This window comes from Miscanthus floridulus, chromosome 11 (genome assembly GCF_019320115.1).
Source record: "Miscanthus floridulus cultivar M001 chromosome 11, ASM1932011v1, whole genome shotgun sequence".
NCBI lineage: Eukaryota > Viridiplantae > Streptophyta > Magnoliopsida > Poales > Poaceae > Miscanthus > Miscanthus floridulus.
The window spans coordinates 4,936,476-4,955,507 of NC_089590.1; the positions used below are offsets into that span (position 1 = coordinate 4,936,476).

A 19,032-nucleotide genomic window follows, 5' to 3' on the forward strand; every position below is an offset into this window, starting at 1 on the left:
TCTCAAATTTTGGTTCAAACTTGTCATTTTTTAAAATTTCAAATTTGAAAGGTTCAAATTTTGTCAAATGACAAGATGACCAAAATAAAAGTTGTAGATCTTCATGACCTCTACAACTTTTATGTTTATCAAATTTTCATTTAAGATCATTTGGTGTCTCAAAATTTTCATCAATTTATATCTGGATTCCAGATAAGACACTAAGAAACTGGATTAATCTGCCTTTTTTTTTGGAAGTTATGTACACACATCCGCTAATGCATGGTCAAATCTAACGGTTCAGAGTAATCCATTCGAGTAAACAACGGCCTTGATCGCTCGTAATGACGCGGCCGAAGGCTTCCAAATCACGCGTGCCAGCACGCTGGCACACAGCAGGGTAAGCGCAAACCCCCGCTTTAACCCGATCAGATCCGCAGCGATTCGGCAGGTCCCCAACCCCTCTCCCGCCGCATCACCACCACCTCTCTTCTCTCCCCCCTCGATCTCCAGATCGCCCTCGCAATTCATCCGTGCAGTGCCCCTGCCCTTGGCGAGCCAGAGAGCGCGCGCGCGCCCAGATCTGCGCGGTCTCGCCGGCGATGGCGTGCATCAAGAGCGCGCAGCGGGCGGCGCAGACGGCACTGGCGCCGGACGCGCCGTACCTCGCCGCGGGCACCATGACCGGCGCCATCGACTTGAGCTTCTCCAACTCCGCCAACATCGAGATCTTCCGCCTCGACTTCCAGTCCGACTCCCCGGATCTCCCGCTCCTCGCCTCCGCGCCTTCCCCGGACCGCTTCAACCGCCTCTCCTGGTCGCGCCCAGGCGCCGTCGAGGGCGACTCCTTCGCGCTCGGACTCCTCGCCGATGGCCTCAGCGATGGCTCCGTCGCCGTGTGGAACCCGCTGAGCATGATCAGGTCCGGATCCGCCTCCCTCGCCCCGCTTCGCACTTGAGATCTGCTCCCGTTCTGACTGAATTGCATCGCTGTTTCAGCTCCGAGGGGAAAGCGGAGGACGCTATGGTCGCGCGTCTGGAGAAGCACACCGGGCCAGTGAGTCGCGCGGGGCTGGCTAGTTAGTTTTACGCGCCTGGCGTTCTTACGGGGTTGGCGTCGTGTGCTGATTGCGTTTGTGTTCGGTCTGCCAGGTTTGTGGACTGGAGTTCAGTGAGCTCACGCCGAATCGGCTCGCTTCTGGGGCTGAGCAGGGGGAGCTTTGCATCTGGGATCTCAAGAACCCTGTTGAGCCAATTGTGTACCCACCACCATACCACCACTCAAGGTACTCGCAGTTTTGTACAGAGCTTATTGTCATACAAGAGGATTAAGGATTTGCCTGATTGGTTAATGGTTATTCATGAGATGCATGGTTTCTGCTACTCACGGCTTGTAATGATTCAGTGGTGCTTTTTATTCCATGGTAAACGTGATGCCATCTTGCGTGCTTACGGTGACCCTAGCATGTTTTTTGCCATTCCAGACGGTGATGTTTTGAGTTATATGTAGTAGCATTCTCATTTTTAATTTTCATTCAGTATGAGCAGAACTGGCTACACTATTTGATGCAGGGATGAAACTGAGCGACTTTAGACTGATTGTGCAAGATTATAGTCATCCTTTATGATCTGGATGTTTGCGCCTGTGCTACACTAGTCCGTTGAATGCAAACCAAGTTTTTCCCCTGTAGAATCCTTTATGTTATCTTACTGTGTTTCCATGCTTGTTCTTTCATATGATTGATGTGGGTTGCTGTTAATGAAAAAAATAAAGTTGAGGTTTAGGGCACGTGACATAGTTGTAAAGCAGGATGTGTTTGGATATTTCAGTTATGAGTTGAACAACTTTAGTATTCATCACTTTTTATGTTGAAATCATTTTGGGTCTCAAATTTTGGTTCGAACTTGTCATTTTTTAAAATTTCAAATTTGAAAGGTTCAAATTTTGTCAAATGACAAGATGACCAAAATAAAAGTTGTAGATCTTAATGACCTCTACAACTTTGATGTTTATCAAATTTTCATTTAAGATTATTTGGTGTCTCAAAATTATTTTAGTAGTTTTAATTTTAATTATTTCGAACTACTTTACGTTATTATTACCTTTTTTCGTGGGAGCCACCAAAATACAAGTTCCAGTATCCCTAATGAAACACTTCATTTCCACCAATTTTCAGGATGTGAGCTCAAATAAAACATGTATTCTTATATATATATTTGTCTTTTGAGACGTTGTTTGACATGACATGTAGTTTAAGTTGGAGTTAATTTACAAAATCGTGCAGTAAATGACTTAAACCTTAAGAAATAGCAAATAACTTTAAAAACCCTTGACAATCCTAGACAACACCTCTTAGCTAGTCTAGTTAATGTAAAAATTATGTTGAACACATAAGTATCATGTAAACCATAGTTATTATGATTTAATTGTGATGATTAAAATGGAAAAAATATGAGACATGTTGGGCCTTAAAATGATGCTCAGGTTCAACCCAAATCAAGACCCCTCTCTCTCAGCCGTTAGATCTCAAAAGGGACGGTCCATATACGCTATACTTCGTATAAAACCCACGAAACCCTACCCTCTTCCTGTACTCCACCACCACCAGACCACCACCCCTCTCCTGCGCCTCCTTTTCTCTTCTCCCCGTCGTGAGACGCAGAGCCGCAGCAGAGCGGCTTCCTCGATTCCTCCTGTCCACCAGCCGCCAGCTGCTGCCCCCAACGGTCTAATCCTGCGCTGTGCCACACTCACCTCTCCCTCACGGTCAGCAAGAATTGGAGGCCGCAGGATGCGTCGGCCCTACTTGATGAATAGAGCGGAGGCAGCCAGAGCCCCCTGACCATCGTGCCGTGGCAGGAGAGGAGGCAGATGGATCCACCACGGACAGGATTCGGCGGCGCACGGTAAGGGCTATGCCAGATCCGGCACTGGCACGAGGCGGGAGGTGGCGGCGCCTGAGCATGGCGGCAGCCTCGTGCATGAGCAGCGGGCCACTGTGCATCCGACGGTGCACGAGCTAGATCCATCGTCAGCGCAAGGCGGGTGGTGGCAGCACTCGAGCTTTCCTCGTCCTCCCCTGTGCGCTCCTGCTTCCTTCCATTCCGAGGTACTGTAATGCACATCCTCGTACTCTCACTATGCCGTTTGGTTGATAATCATTATAGCTGAAACTTTAGGTGAATGGCGATGCTAGTCTCTTCGGAAGTACAAAACTAGTAATCGACTGAATACCAAAATGTCATCAATTAACACTCCAAATGCAAAATGTGATCAATATTTGACAACTTCAGGTGCACAGAGTTGGTTCCTGATAAGGTTCGGTCAGCACTTCAGAACACACTCAAGGATTACAGCTGGATTACCTTGATCTCTACATTGTAAGAAGCCAAAACCAATGAGTTGTTGTTTCAACTTTCTTACTGTGTTATGCAAATATGCAAGATCAGTTGATACTTTCTAATAGTTTCATGGCTTGTAAATAATTTATAAATGCTATTGTTGTCTGTTCATGGTACAATCCCATTTTTAGTTAGCTAGGAACGTGTGATGTTCAATGATTTCTATTCTGTGCTACCACAGTAGTTAGCTCTGGTATGAAAGCTTCAGATCAATGCATCTGAAATATTTGCAAAGCATTGGCTTTATTTATATGCTACAATGCTGCCTAGGATACTGTTCCATGTTTACTTTGAGTTATCAGATTCCATTAGTATCAACTGATCTTGGAAGAGTAACCATTCAATCTTAAGCATCTGTTGACTGAGCGTGGATAATGAAATTAAGTACTGCTGGTAGCAGATATATTCATATATGCACATCTTAACTAACCATCCAGATAGTACATAAGTGTTTTAAGAAGGAAGATTTGGTCAGAACGCGACCTGCAGTTAGTTAATGCTTATTTTTATTTTTATTTTCCTCACATGATCGCCACAGTTAGTTAATGCAGCCTTGTGTCCTACAATATTTTTATGCAGGAGACTAACATGTCCAAGTGGTCATGCATGTGGAAGAAGCACAGCTGAAGCAGCCGAACAAGCTTCCCCCTGTGATGTGTGTGTGGAAAATAATGGTACACCCTGAAATCCAAGACTTAAGTTGTGCTAGCTGTTACTTCTCACCATTTTTTTTCGGTCCCTCAATATATTGGAATCAGTTTTTATATGTCGCTCGATGTCTAGACATAGTTGTTCTTATAGCCATCAGTTTTGTATATAGCTGACTTATATAAAATGTATGGTGGATTAATGAGATATGTTGCTTCGTATATGGTGGATTAATGATATCTTTTGCTTCCTATATGAAATGACATGTGATAAATTTGTGACGGTTGTTTTTTGACATCAGTTTCTATCAATGCAGCATAGGTTTTTATTTTTTAAAATACATCTTGTGTGATATTTCCTCCTCAAATTAATGCAATAAGTATCAACTAATGATGGGTCATTGCTGTTTCAGTCAAATATGGAAGCTTTGAGGACAGAACCTGTTGCTAAAGGTGAGACAGCAGTGTCCAGTGTGCAGGTTGTGTCCTAGGTGCTCTCCCAGAACAGCTCAAACCTTTTCCTGAAGAGTGTTGGCATCAAACTAGTGCCATCCTCCAAATCATCATCGTAAAATGAAAGCGAGCTTCGGGAGCAACTAGCAGCTGAAGCTACGGCTGCTGTACAAGGTGAAATCGATGAACTCAGGAAGAGAAGTGAAGAAGCCTAGGAAAAGCTGGCGAGGACACAAAAGGAGATGGAGGAGTACAAGAAGCTGACAGAGATAAGCAACAAGGGGTCTGCTGGTGATTTTATTTATGTAGTAACTTATGTTGCTGATGGTTTATTATTTCCTGTGATGTTAATGTGAACTGAGATGAAACTAGTAGTTCAAATGTGATGTCTAGTGAGTTATGTGAACCGAGTTTAGAATTGTTGATTAAGTTGTTGGTCATTGGAATACTGGACCTGTTAATTTATGGAAGCTTTTGGTCATTCCAGTATTATTTGCATTCTGTAATGAAATCAGCATGTGCACTTGTGATGAATTATCTGACCTTTCTGTGATGATTTGGTAATTGATTCTATGACGAATTTCTATTTACTTCAGTGACGAAAATGAGAACCTATCACAGCAAGCCTTGTGGCCCAATAAAAATTGGACACGTAGACCATCCACATCACTGGCCACGTTAGCTGCCACGTGGTCGGACACATCACCTGTAATGTGGACGCGCCACGTGGACAAGACACGTCAGCTGCCAGCGTGGCAGACGTCGTCTGGCCGCCTAACAGACGGCAAGTCATGACGAAAAAGGGGCTATATCAATGACGAAAATAGATCGTCATAGAAAGAATACACTTCTATGACGACGGCCATTTCGTCATAGAACAAATGCACATCTATGACGAAAATAGACGTTTCGTCACGGTAGGTAAAATATGACGCGCATTCAATGACGAATACCATATCGTCACAAATTAGTCATAAAATAATACATGTGACGATTTTAGAGTCTTCAGTGACGAAAGAAGAGCATCATTGATGTACACATCCCTAGTAGTGAGGCCTCAATTCATCAACATACATGTTCTTCATGGCATTTGAAAGTTGAATGCCTCTAACATCTTCCAAGTTATCATTCTCTTCTTGTGAACCCTTGGTTTCATCAAATTCAACATCATGAACTTCCTTAGGAGTACCACTATCCAAATTCCAAACTCTATATTCTTTGCTTGTAGTGGAATAACCAAGTAGGAATCCTTCATCACATTTCTTGTCAAACTTGCCCAATCTAGTGCCTTTATTCAAGATATAGCATTTGCAACTAAAGACCCGAAAATATGCAATGTTGGGCTTTCTACCATTCAAGAGCTCATATGGTGTCTTCTCTTTCAATGGGTGACAATAGAGGCGATTGCTACAATAGCAAGCCATGTTGATAGTTTCGGCCCAAAAAGATTGACTCACGTTGTACTCACTAAACATAGACCTTGCCATATCAATGAGTGTTCTATTCTTCCTTTCAACAAGGCCATTTGATTGCGGGGTGTACTTGGCCTAGAATTGATGTCTAATTCCAAACTCATCAATTCTAGTGTTCTTGAACTCACTACCATTGTCACTTCTAACTCTCTTGATGGTTGTTTCAAACTCATTGTGAATGCCCTTAACAAATGATTTGAATGTTGCAAACACATCACTTTTGTCCACTAGAAAGAATACATATGTGTATCTAGTATAATCATCCACTGTCACAAAGCCATATTTGTTTCCACCAATGCTAGTGTATTGAGTTGGCCCAAACAAGTCCATGTGCAATAACTCAAATACTTTACTAGTGCTCATCATGCTTTTCTTAGGATGGGTGTTTCCAACTTGTTTTCCGGCTTGACAAGAGCTACAAAGCTTATCTTTCTCAAACACTACATCTTTCAAGCCTCTAACCAAGTCATGCTTAACCAATCTATTTAATTGTTTCATTCCAACATGACCAAGCCTTCTATGCCATAATCAACCCATGCTAGACTTAGTGAACAAGCATGTAGATAATCTAGCTTCACTAGCATTGAAATCAACCAAGTATAGATTCTCATATCTAAAGCCTTTGAAGATCAAGTTAGAGCCATCTACACTTATGATCTCTACATCATCTACCCCAAATATGTATTTGAATCCAAGATCACACAATTGAGCCATGGATAGCAAATTGAAGTTCAAGCTCTCTACTAGCAATACATTGGATATGCTCATGTCATTGGATATTGCGATCTTACCAAGCCCTTTGACCTTGCCTTTGACATTATCACCAAATGTGATACTATCATAACCATCATTGTCATTTGTATTGATTGAGTTGAATATTCTTGCATCACCGGTCATGTGTTGAGTGCACCCACTATCAAGAACCTAATGCCTTCCTCTGGCTTTGTAATTGACCTATAAAAGAAGATCAATTCTTTTTAGGTATCCAAACTTGCTTGGGTCCTTGAAGGTTAGTCACTAAGCTCTTTGGTACCCAAATGGCTTTCTTCTTTGAGCCCATCCATGGTTTACCAATGAACTTAGCCTTCACACCATTTGTACCCTTTGTAAGCATATAAAAAGAATCAAGCTTAATAGAGGATACTTTAGCATTTTTGCTCTTATTTTTTCATTAATGCTCTTTATGACCAACTTGCTTACAACTAGTGCAAAACCGACCATTGTTCTTCACAAAACTAGTCTTATGAGAAGCAAAGGCCGCCTTGCCTTTCTTGGGGGTATAGCCCAATCCCTCTTTGTAGAGAGAAGCTCTTTGGCTACCCAAACACATAAGCAAGCGATCCTCGCCACCATAGGCCTTAGCTAAGGTGTGAGTGAGCTTATTAACCTCCTTCTTGAGGTCCTCATTCTCAACCATTAGTGAGGCATCACAAGTGAGACCATCACTACTAGATGCGGTGGAAGTAGAAGTACTACAAGAAGGGTTAGCAGGAGCAACAATGATAGGCATAGATAATGATTCATCAATTATATCACAAGTTAAGCCTACATCACAAGTCTCAACATGCTTCTTTTTATTTTATTCATTAAGCAAAGAGGAATGAGCTTTTTCAAGCTTCTTGTGAGCCTTGCCAAGCTTCTCATGGGCTTCCTCTAGCCTCTCATGAGATGCATTAAGCTCATCAAAGGCTTGCTTAAGGGCTTTTAGTTCCTTATGCAAGCTTTTGCATTCCTTTCTCTTAATGCCAAAGTGTTCTTTAGTATCTTCTAGCATGTCAAATAGTTCATCCTTAGTAGGTTCATCATCACCACTATCACTATCATTTTCATTATCATGTTCTTCATCACTTCCATCATCACAAATTTGTACCTTAGTGGCCTTAGCCTTGAAGCATGATGGAGTGTCGAAGAGAGAAGGCTTCTCATTGATAGCAATGCTTGCAAGTGCCTTCTTCTTGGTGGTCTTGTCATCATCACTATCATCATCATCACTTGAGGAAGCATCACTATCCCAAGTGACCACATATGAACCATCCTTCTTCTTCTTGAAGGTCATCTTGTCCTTCTTCTCTTTCTTTTCCTTCTTGTCCTTCTTCTTGTTCTTCTTGTCATCATCTTTGTCACTATTGTATGGGCATTAAGCGACAAGATGATCTTTGCTTCCACAATTGAAGCACCTTCTTGACTCTTCCTTGTTCTTGGATGAAGATTTCTTCCTTCTAGCACGATATCCTTTCTTCATCATAAACTTGCCAAATCTCTTGACAAAGAGAGTCTTCTTCTCATCATCATCATCATCCCATAAACCATCATCTTCACTTGATGTATCTTGCTTTGCCTTGCCCTTAGATGATGTGGCCTTGAATGCCACGCTCTTCTTCTTCTCATCCTTCTTCTCATCTTTCTTCTCCTTCTTTTCTTTCTTCTCATCATCATCTCTATATGTATCATCGGTCATTATGTCTCCCAACACTTGGTTTGGTGTCATGGTGTCCAAACCACTCCTCACTAGAATAGTGACCAATGTGCCAAATCTTGAAGGTAAGCATCTCAAGAACTTGTGGGAGAAGTCCTTGTCCTTCACCTCTTCTCCAAGTGCTTTGAGATCATTGACAAGCACTTGAAGCCTATGAAACATCTCCGGCACACTCTCATCCTCCTTCATCTTGAAGCTTGCAAACTTTTCTTTGAGAATGTATGCCTTTGCACCCTTCATGGCTTGAGTGCTCTCAAATGATTCCTCTAATTTCTTCCATGCCCCATGAGCTCTCTCAATGTTCTTGATTTGCTCAAATGTTCTCTCATCCAAAGCATCATGGATGACACTATGAGCAATGTCATTATTTTGGAGTAGCATCTCTTCGGCGGCGGTGGGAGCCTCTTCATCCTCAATCTCAATTTTGGTCTCCACCACCTTCCAAACCTTCCTATTGATTGACTTGATATAAGTTGTCATCTTAGCTTTCCAATAGGGATAATTTGAGCCATCAAATTGGGGTGGCTACTTGGTGTTGTTGATTTGAGCCATTTTTACACCGAAGGTTGTTAAGCCTCAAATCATGGTGACCTCGGCTCCGATACCACTTGAAAGGTCCCAATGGCTAGAGGGGGGGGGGGGTAAATAGCCTATTAAAAGTTTCTACAACAACACTTAACAAACTGGTTAGACAAATATGAGGAGAAGCAAGTGTTGCGCTAGCCTACCAAAAATGCAAGCCACCTACCACAATTCTAGTTTCTATTGTTTCTAACCACACAATGGCTATGGCACTACACTAAGTTAGTGTGCTCTCAAAAGCTAACTAAAGAGCCACACTAACCAAACTAACAAGCTCTCACAACTAGCTACACTAAAGAGCTTGACAACTAGTTTACGGTAATGTAAAGAGAGTGAGCAAGATGGTTATACTGCCGTGTCGAGGAAGGAACCAATCAATGAATGAATACCAATGAAGACCAATCACCTTAGAATCAAATAACGACACAAAGATTTTTTACCGAGGTTCACTTGCTTGCCGGCAAGCTAGTCCTCATTGTGGCGATTCACTCACTTGGAGGTTCACGCGCTAATTAGCATCACATGCCAAACCCTCAATAGGGTGCCGCACAACCAACACAAGATGAGGATCACACAAGCCACGAGCAATTTACTAAAGTACCTTTTGGCTCTCCACCGGGGAAAGGTCAAGAACCCCTCACAATCACCACGATCGGAGCCGGAGACAATCACCAACCTCCGCTCGACGATCCTTGCTGCTCCAAGTTGTCTAGGTGGCGGCAACCACCAAGAGTAACAAGCAAATCCCACAGCAAAACACGAACACCAAGTGCCTCTAGATGCAAACACTCAAGCAATGCACTTGGATTCACTCCTAATCTCATAAAGATGTTGAATCGATGATGGAGATGAGTGGGAGGGCTTTGGCTAAGCTCACAAGGTTGCTATGTCAATACAAATGGCCAAGAGAGTGAGCTTGAGCCAGCCATGGGGCTTAAATAGAGAGCTCCCACGAATAGAGCCGTTGGGCTCCTCACTGCACTAAACACAGGGCGACCGGACGCACTGGTCAATGTGAACGGACACAGGACCCCAGCGTCTAGTCGCTCGATGCTTACCACATGTCCCCTACTTCAAACGTTGATCACCCAATCTCAACGGTCATCAGTACATTTAAGTAGTGACCGGACGCGCTACTTCGAAGTGACCGGACGTAGGATCTCAGCGTTCGGTCGTTTCCAGTAAGCATCTAGAGACGATTTTTCACGATCGGACGCGTCCGGTCACCCTTGACCGGACTCACCCAGCATCCAGTCAGTCACCCTCTTCACTGTGTGTTGCCACGTCAGCAGGACCGGACGCACCACATCAGCGTCCGGTCACTTAGTGACCTAGTGTCTGGTCGAAGACCGACGCCAGCGTCTTCGCTGCTTCCACTGACCAGACGCAGGACCCCAACGTTCGGTCACTGCATGACCAGCGTGACTAACTCCTTTTCAACTCTATCTTTTTCACCCTTGCTCAAATATGCCAACCACCAAGTGTATCACCTTGTGCATATGTGTTAGCATATTTTCACAAATATTTTCAAGGGTGTTAGCACTCCACTAGATCCTAAATGCATATACAATGAGTTAGAACATCTAGTGGCACTTTGATAACCATATTTCGATACGAGTTTCACCCCTCTTAATAGTACGGCTATCGATCCTAAATGTGATCACACTCACTAAGTGTCTCGATCACCAAAACAAAAAGACTCCTACCATTTATACCTTTGCCTTGAGCCTTTTGTTTTTCTATTTCTTCTTTTCAAGTCCAAGCACTTGATCATCACCATGGCATCGTCATCATCATGTCATGATCTTCATTTGCTTCACCACTTGGAATGTGCTACCTATCTCATGATCACTTGATAAACTAGGTTGGCACTTAGGGTTTCATCAATTCACCAAAACCAAACTAGAGCTTTTAGACAGAGAAAGGTCCCACAGGTACATGTGACACGTAAGCCGTCGGGTCCCAAAGGTCGGATGGAGAAGGGTCCACAAGTGACACGAAAGTCATCGGGTCCCACAGGTCGGATGGAGATGGAGAAAGGTCCCACAGGTACACGTGACATGCAAGCCGTCGGACCCCACAGGGGTCCCACAGTTCGGATGGAGAATGGTCCCATAGGTACACGTCAGATGAAGAAAGGACCAAGCAGAGACTTTTATGACGAAAAAGGACCGAGTGAAGACTTTTATGATGAATTGCCAATGTCACGGATGAGTAACTGTAGGTCCCACATGTACACGTCGAATGGAGAAAGGACCGTGTAAAGATTTATGGCGAAGTGCCGTTTGCTACAGATCGAATATTCTTCATCACAGATATGTAATTAGTTCAATGACGAAGCCTTGGTCATCACAGTTCTAAATAAGATCGTCACAGATGAGCAGGAACGGTCGCGCGAGTAATCTGTGACGAAACCATATAATGTTCTATGACATTTTTTGTGACGATATCCGATTTCATCATAGATAAGGGGGTTCGAGGATGGTCACCGATGATCTATGACGGAACCAAAATATTCGTCATAAAAAGTGATTTTTTATGATGGTTTTAGATTCGTCATTACGATTTTCTTCATAGAAGTGGATATTTCTAGTAGTGTCCAGAGAGACGCTAACCCCCCTAAAGTCCACCTAGAGCAATGTGCGACCATGGAGCTGGCGGGGCTGGCTCTAGCGCTCGTGCCATCCTTGTTCGCACAAGCACCCGAGGCCGCCACCTCCTCCCTATCAGGACTCCCTCTCGTCTTCCTTGACGTCCTCCACTCCGGTTGCATCGGTGTCGTCGGCCTCCGCCCCATGCTAGCGCTTCCAACAACCGACCTAGCTCCATGCCAATGCCCGTGCTTGATGCTAGCTCGGCGTTGTGGCCAGATCCGCGCGTGAGCCAAGCTCACCTCGGTCTGGTGGCGACCGGATCCAGCTCGCGGGCCACCAATGGCAGTCATGCCAGCGGAGCACGGTGTAGTTACATTACGTGTCACTCGCATGCTTGATAGCAGGGCCCCGCTCGCCTCACTGCTCATCCATCCGAACTTTGTGAGAGAGGAGGTGACAAGGTGAAGAGGAGTGATGACGCGTGGGGCTTGGCTGTAAATGAGGTGGAAAGGGGGTATTTGGTACAAAAGACCGTATATGTATGTAGACCTGCAACTGGACCTGAGGTTGCGAGAGACATATAAAATGATAGATTTCAGGTGTCGGTAGAATTATAACGGCATATCTCATAATAGGGGAATTGTAATAATATTTTTTGATCCACAAAAATTATAATGACATCGTTTCAATTAACTCTTTATATAATGGCCAGGGCTCGTGTAAGGATTAGCATCTGGTCATAGTAATGATGCGGGTCAAATTCTAATATTGTGCTCACTATTCTGCAACATATTGTCCTTTAATTTATTTGTGAAAATGAGTATAATGATTAGTTTTCTAAGTAGTAATTTTAAAGAATTTTTATAGATGCTCCTAGTTTTAGACATGTCTTCGGATCGGTTAGTACTATTTTTGCTTCTTCTGATCGTTTAAATTTTATACTTGGAGTACTCTGTATATATAACACATCTACGTCTTGTTCACTTGAATTTATCAACTATGGTATAGTGTTTTTCTTTCACAACAAAACAGCCGTATCCGATTTATCATCTACAAAAACTATCAGCCGAACAACCTCCTGTTTTAGGGGCATATATAACACACTTAAAACCACCCTTTTTGTAGCGACAGCAGCACGAATCATTCTATACAGCTCTCAGAGCCGAATTTTTTACTATTTGGCCTTTTTTCAAAAGTTTCTCACAAATAGACCCCTGGCGGAAAAAATTTAGGAAATGGACCTTTGGCTCGGCGCCAGAGTGACTGGCGCCGAGCTCGGCGCCACTGTCACTGGCGCCGAGCCAAGGGCATAGGGTATTGCCCTGCCAGGGGGCTCGGCGCCAGAGTGACTGGCGCCGAGCTCAGCGCCGTAGATCTTGGCGCCGAGCTCGACGCCAGTCACTCTAGCGCCGACAACGAAAATATCTGCCGCCACCGCCGCTCCACCTTTCTTCTTCTTCCTCACGCCCTAGCCGACCCTGCCCGCGCCGTCGCCGCTCCACCGCTGCACCCGCGCCCGCCACCGTGCCCATGCCACGCCAGCACCCGTGCCCGCACCGCCAGCGCACGCGCCCGCGCCGCGCCCGCGCCCGCCCATGCCGCGCCGCGCCGCCGCTGTTGCTCCGACGGCCGAGCACGCGCCCTCACCGCGCCGCGTCGTCTCTGCTGCTCCGGCGGCCGAGCCCGCGCCCTCACCGCGCCGCGCCGCCGCTGCTGCTCCCTCGCCCAAGCCTGCACCGCGCCGCCGTGCCCTCGCGCCGTTGCCCGTGGTTGGCTGCAGCACCGCGCCGCCACGTCCTCCACCGCCGGCCTCACCCCGCCTTGCCGCCGTCCACCGCCGGCATGCCTCCCGCGCCCGTCGAGCCAGACTCGCCGCGCGGAGCGCTGAGCACCCCGCGGCCGCCGCGCGCCACCTCTATCGTCGGCCGCGCCACCATGGGCCCAGATCTTCGCCTTGACCTACGCCCGTCATCCACCGACCCGGAAAGGTAAAAATTATGAATATGCAATGTCCCTATTTAGTTGGTGTTTGTTATTTACTAGTTACTGTGATGACTCAGTTAGTTGATTTAGTGAGATATATATGTAGATAGATAGGAACATAGATACATTGGTAAATAGATATAGTTAGATAGCTACTTAGATATGTAGTTATATTTGTAGTTAACTACATATGATCTAGCTATTTAGTGAGTACACTATAAATATATACGTAGTTATTATTTTGATTACTTAGTTTGTAGTTAGCCCGTACTTGTTAGGTAATATCTATCGTCTAATTTGGACTAAAGGACATGTGTTTCGTTACGTTTTTGAAATAGATGGACAACCTAGTGACCATATATCATGGAGGCACGGTTGAAAGCGATCGCTATGGATATGTTGAGTTTCTTAACATGCAAAGCGTGCCTGTGCTATTCAATGATAGGCCTTCATTTAATGAGATGGTTGCAAGGGCTCGAGAGGAGCTGCATTGCTTTGGAGATGATGACATTGCAGTTGATGGTGTACTGCACCTAGGTTGTCCTCCGAATATCTTCAGGCGAATGATCTCAATTGGTTGTGCGGATCAGTGGGAGAACTATGTGAGATCGGCTATGAAGAGCTAGCTGCAATGTTTGGACGTGGTTGTGCGTCGGGTGTTAGTTGATCCAATCCCTCATGGGTTTACCTCAGCAATGGATCATTCGGCACACATCGACCCTCCTGTTCCAGAACCTTACCTGCATGTGCAGATTGCGCCTACGGTTCCTGATGCTCAATCTACCCCCAATGCGGTATTTGGAGATGGTTGTCATACTCATGTTTTCATGGCAGATCCTCTTTATGAGATCCCTTTGACACAGAATCATCCGAGTAAGTGTCTTAACCGCATGGTTTTTGGGAGCTTACCCCCTTCCTTACATCTATTTCTTTCATTCTTTCCTCATTTCTGTAATGACGTTGCAAGAGACATTCCTGAGAATATGGATGTGCCCTATGTTGTTGCGCAAGTGCACTTTGGAGATGGATTCCATGGCTCCAATAGTGTTGAAATTATGCATGATTCAGAGCCATATGAGATGGCTAGGGCTCTTGATTCTGATGATGATCGTCCTATTGGAGAGCTGATGGAGAGTGATGTTGAGATGATGAGGCGTATCTTTCCCGACCGTCGTGATCCTAGAGTTCATGAGTTCAGTGATCTTGCTCATTCTGATCAGGCAATTGCAGAAGGACGTGATGATGAGCTCCTAGAAGCTCTTGAGGCCGGTCCTAACATGGTAATTGAGGAGGGGAGGGTGTTCAATGACCTCCCTGCTTTGAAGAGATGGTTGCAGGCTTTTGCAGTGATACGAAAGAGGCCTTACAGGGTATTGCATTCATATGTGGAGCACCGTTATATAGTTGTGTGTGACAAGGAACGCTGCCCATGGAGGGTTTGTGCAAGGAAGCAACAGGTGACCGGAAAATGGAAGATCACAAAAGTTGTTGAGCCACACATTTGTGCTGACCATGAGCTGACACTGAGGCATCGGTAGTTGACATCTACCCTCATTGCCAAGCGATTGATGGGAATTTTGTAGGGAGAACCCAACATGAAGGTGAGAACAATTATCAGGACCGTTGAGGCATTGTATGGAGGATATGTGATAACTTATGGTAAAGCTTGGAGGTCTAAGCAGTGAGCGTGGAAGATGATATATGGGGACTGGGAGGATGGGTATGAGCAGCTACCAGTTCTTTTCAATGCAATCAAAGCGGTGAATCCAGGCATGCATTATGAGTACATCACAAAACCTAATGCATGGAAGGATGGGAGGCAGATATTTTTCCATGCCTTCTGGTGCTTCCCTCAGTGTGTCGAGGCTTTTAGGCACTGTCGTCCCATCTTCTCTATTGATGGTACATTCTTGATTGGCAAATACCAGGGCACACTTCTTATAGCCATATCCTGTGACGCGAACAACAAGTTGGTTCCTTTGGCATTTGCTTTAGTTGAGAAGGAGAACAATGACAATTGGGAATGGTTCTTGAGGCTAGTCCGGATATACATGGTTGGGCCTGGTAGGGAGGTTGGCGTCATATCTGATAGGCATCAGGGCATACTTAATGCCGTGCGAGAGCAGTTAGAGGGGTATGCACCTTTGCACTATCGTTGGTGTACTCGACACCTTGCCGAGAATCTACTCTGAAAGGACAGTGTTAAGAAAAACTTTGATATGTTCTAGGAGGCTGCTTGATAGCTTGAGGACAAGTACTTTAGGGAAAAGTTGGAGCAGGTCAGAACCGCATCAAATGCAGAAGGTAGACAATGGCTCATAGGTTTGATGAGGGATCTAGAGAAATGGACGAGAGCTCATGACGCCGGTGGCTGGAGGTACGAGTTTCAGTGCAGCAACATGGCAGAGTTATTCAATAAGTTGCTATTGGGGATACGTGGTATGCCCGTGAATGCAATTGTTCAATTCACCTTCTATAAGCTTATTGCCTGGTTCAACAATAGACACGCCCATGCATTGCAGTTGATGAGTGATGGAGAGATATGGGCTACGAAACCAAAGGCACACCTAGAGAAGGCAAGAGAAAGGGCTGGCACACATGAGGTTGCATGCTTTGACCACGCCACAGGGACTTATCAGGTTGAGCATAGGGGCGGTACAACGTCCAACGGCGAGGTCCGAGAGTCAAGGATACATGTGGTTATCCTCCAAGATTTCAAATGCACTTGTGGTAAACCAAGGCAATACCACTTTGTATGTTCTCATTTGGTGGCAGCAGCTAGGCATCGCAACTATAATATCGAGAGGAGGATACCTCACGAGTTCAGTGTCAACACGCTTGTGAACACATGGAGCCCCCACTTCGTGCCTTTCCAGGACCCTAGAGAGTGGCCTCCATATGATGGGCCGTAGTACATTGCGGATCCAGCTTACCGTTGGAACAAGCGTGGATCAAGGCAGAGGAAGAGGCACAGGATGGTTATGGATCAGATACCCGGAAGAACTAGGCATGGGAGATGAACTCCATTTGTTACTGATCCCGAGCAGTACGAGTGCGGCAAGTGCGGTAGACTTGGACACAACTCACGAAGTTGCCGTTGGTAGATTAGTGAGGTAGGACTATTGGTTTATAGTATTATTTTATATTTGTCTTATTCATATATTTAATTATGCAAGTCTCAATTTATGCTTGTATTTGTGTCAATTACTTATACATTTGTAAGTTCATGTTTCATTGTACATTGCAATTCTAATTCATTCACTTTTTTTGTAGGATGGAGCAATTCCACCTGCTCGACCCGACGTACGAGGAGACCCACTGAGGACGTCTCGTTGCGCTAGGGTAGGTAATAATCTACAAGTTTTATTCGTACATGTGTTCATGAAGTAACATGTGACTATGTTTTATTCGATGCAGGACCTTCCGCACCTTCGTTCTAGGACCCACAGTGGGTTCTTGGACATTCGGTACGACGATAGGTACACTCCTATCCTACAAAGAGCTGGCCTGGATGTCATCTCCTTTTAGGTTCATCGTGGATTGCCCAAGTTCAACTCAGCAGCGATAACTGCGTTGGTAGACAGGTATTAAAGTGAATCATTGCCTCCATTCATGGACATTTGTTCATGCGATTGACTTTTTGACAAGTAATCTTGCTTGGTCTTAAATATAGGTGGCGGCCGGAGACTCATAGCTTCCACCTACCTTTCGGGGAGATGACAGTCTCGCTTCAGGACTGTTAGAAGATGCTAGGCCTAAGGATTCATGGGAACCCAGTCACCGGGCAGTGTAGGTCAGAGGGCTGGAGAGCACGAGTGGAGGCCTTCCTTGGGCGTGAGCTTGGCGAGCAAGGGGCTCGCACTTTTGGAGTTCCCATCTCATGGCTACGTGCAGAGTTCGCACAGTGCCCCGAGGAGGCAGATGAGGAGATGGTTGGGTACTACTGCCGAGCGTGGATCCTACACCTTTTTGCTTGCGTTCTCTTTCCCGATGCCACGGGTGACAATGCATCCTGGATGTGGATCCACTACCTCAGTGACTGGGACCAGGTGGGTCAGTACAGCTGGGGCTCTGTAGTCTTGTGTTTTCTATACCGGCAGCTGTGCGAGGGGTGTCATTGGTCTACGATGAACCCATCACTTGGTGGATGCATGTACCTCTTACAGCTGTGGATGTGGTCTTGTTTTCCAGTTGGTCGTCCAGAGGTTCTAGCTCACCGTGAGTGGTTCCAAGGTTAGCCTCCAAGTCGCCAGCCGACGTGGGCGTACCTTTGGGACCAGGTCAGGGTTCCACACATGAGGATAGACTGGGCGTACATTGAGTACACGAACGAGCTAGATTCGCTGACGGCGTCTAGTGTAAGTAAATTTTATTTTCCATGCTGCTTTGAAAAGGATTAGTATACCATCTAACATCTTATTTGGACATGTTGCAGGTGGAGTGGGAGCCGTATGGTGGAGAGGACGCACTTCCTTTTCAGCTGAGCAACGTCTGTGGGGCCGACGACTACTTCTATAGGATGAGGTGTCCTCTAATCTGATTCTATGCTGTCAAGTACCACCTGCCAGATAGGGTTGCACGCCAATTTGGAGTGAGACAGCTTTGGCCTATGCCTCTGTTCTCGACTGGCGTTGACTTACACAAGTAAGTGTTTTGATATTTTAAATGTCTCATGATGATGGTCCATTTCTTATAATATGGTGCCACGTACGTGGATTAATGTAATGATGACAAACGTGCTGGTTGGATCGTCAGAGGAACAAGAAGATTTTTGACTGGGAGAGGCACCACCAGTCCTACATTGAGGAATGGGAGGAGATGCACGACAACATGGACGACAACAACGAGCCGCACACGAACCATGAGTTTAGGCGGTACCAAGCTTGGTACCAGTGTTCGACATGGTGCAGGCTCAGGCTACAGTGGACCAAAACTGACTACGCCGACATCGAGTCCTCCGACGATGAAGACACGGCGTACGACCAGTCCACTCGTGCAGGAAGGCAGGTGGAGGCAGGACCGATCTTAGACAGAGTGGTAAGCCAATCGCCTTATTTTGTTACGTTGAGTTCAGAAGTAAATGCTATCTGTTCAGAAGTAAATGCTATATGTTGTACAAAACTAAATGCTATCTGTTCAGAAGTCTTATTATTGAAAACTTTGTTGCAGGACAATACACTGAAATGCTCAGTTGAAGAGATCGAGCGTGTTCGGCCGAGAGTCAATGACGACTACATACTTGGCTTCCTAGACGTAAGATTTAAAATATTCTTTCAAACATATCATTAATACGTTATATTCTTTCAGTTAACATAGTTTTGTACAATAGAGGCTGTCACGTCATCTACGCCGTGCGGCTGGTCGTTGTGGTTGCTGGTCACCTCTGCAGTATGTTCCCCGCTGCAACCAATCCCTTCATATATAAAATGCAATCAGTTAGCAAC

At 45.3% G+C, this 19,032-nt stretch overlaps 1 protein-coding gene across 4 annotated transcripts; it reads left to right on the forward strand.

Annotated features, from left to right (window-relative positions):
• The first annotated feature begins 388 nt into the window (after positions 1–388).
• Positions 389–4,982, forward strand: LOC136494299 (protein transport protein SEC31 homolog B-like). Of its 4 annotated transcripts, none has more exons than XR_010768554.1 (6): positions 389–901; positions 979–1,036; positions 1,132–1,265; positions 2,840–3,089; positions 3,274–3,360; positions 3,961–4,055. XR_010768554.1 is itself a non-coding variant. In XM_066490468.1 (6 exons), the coding sequence occupies exons 1-6, from the start codon at positions 582–584 to the stop codon at positions 4,477–4,479; spliced, it is 732 nt and encodes a 243-aa protein (XP_066346565.1). In that variant the 5' UTR covers positions 389–581; the 3' UTR covers positions 4,480–4,982. The 4 variants fall into 4 exon arrangements, 3 of the variants coding, with proteins under 3 accessions (XP_066346565.1, XP_066346567.1, XP_066346564.1); XM_066490468.1 differs by lacking the exon at positions 2,840–3,089 and adding an exon at positions 4,442–4,982; XM_066490470.1 differs by lacking the exons at positions 2,840–3,089; positions 3,274–3,360 and adding an exon at positions 4,442–4,981.
• The last annotated feature ends 14,050 nt before the right edge of the window (positions 4,983–19,032 follow it).

Bases quoted from the DNA above. Each gene is read 5' to 3' on its own strand.
- LOC136494299 (XM_066490467.1), top strand. From the start codon at position 582: ATGGCGTGCATCAAGAGCGCGCAGCGGGCGGCGCAGACGGCACTGGCG. The intron at 1,037-1,131 runs GTGAGTCGCGCG...TCGGTCTGCCAG, and splicing joins TGGAGAAGCACACCGGGCCA to GTTTGTGGACTGGAGTTCAG. The intron at 1,266-2,839 runs GTACTCGCAGTT...GTGCCGTGGCAG, and splicing joins CCACCATACCACCACTCAAG to GAGAGGAGGCAGATGGATCC.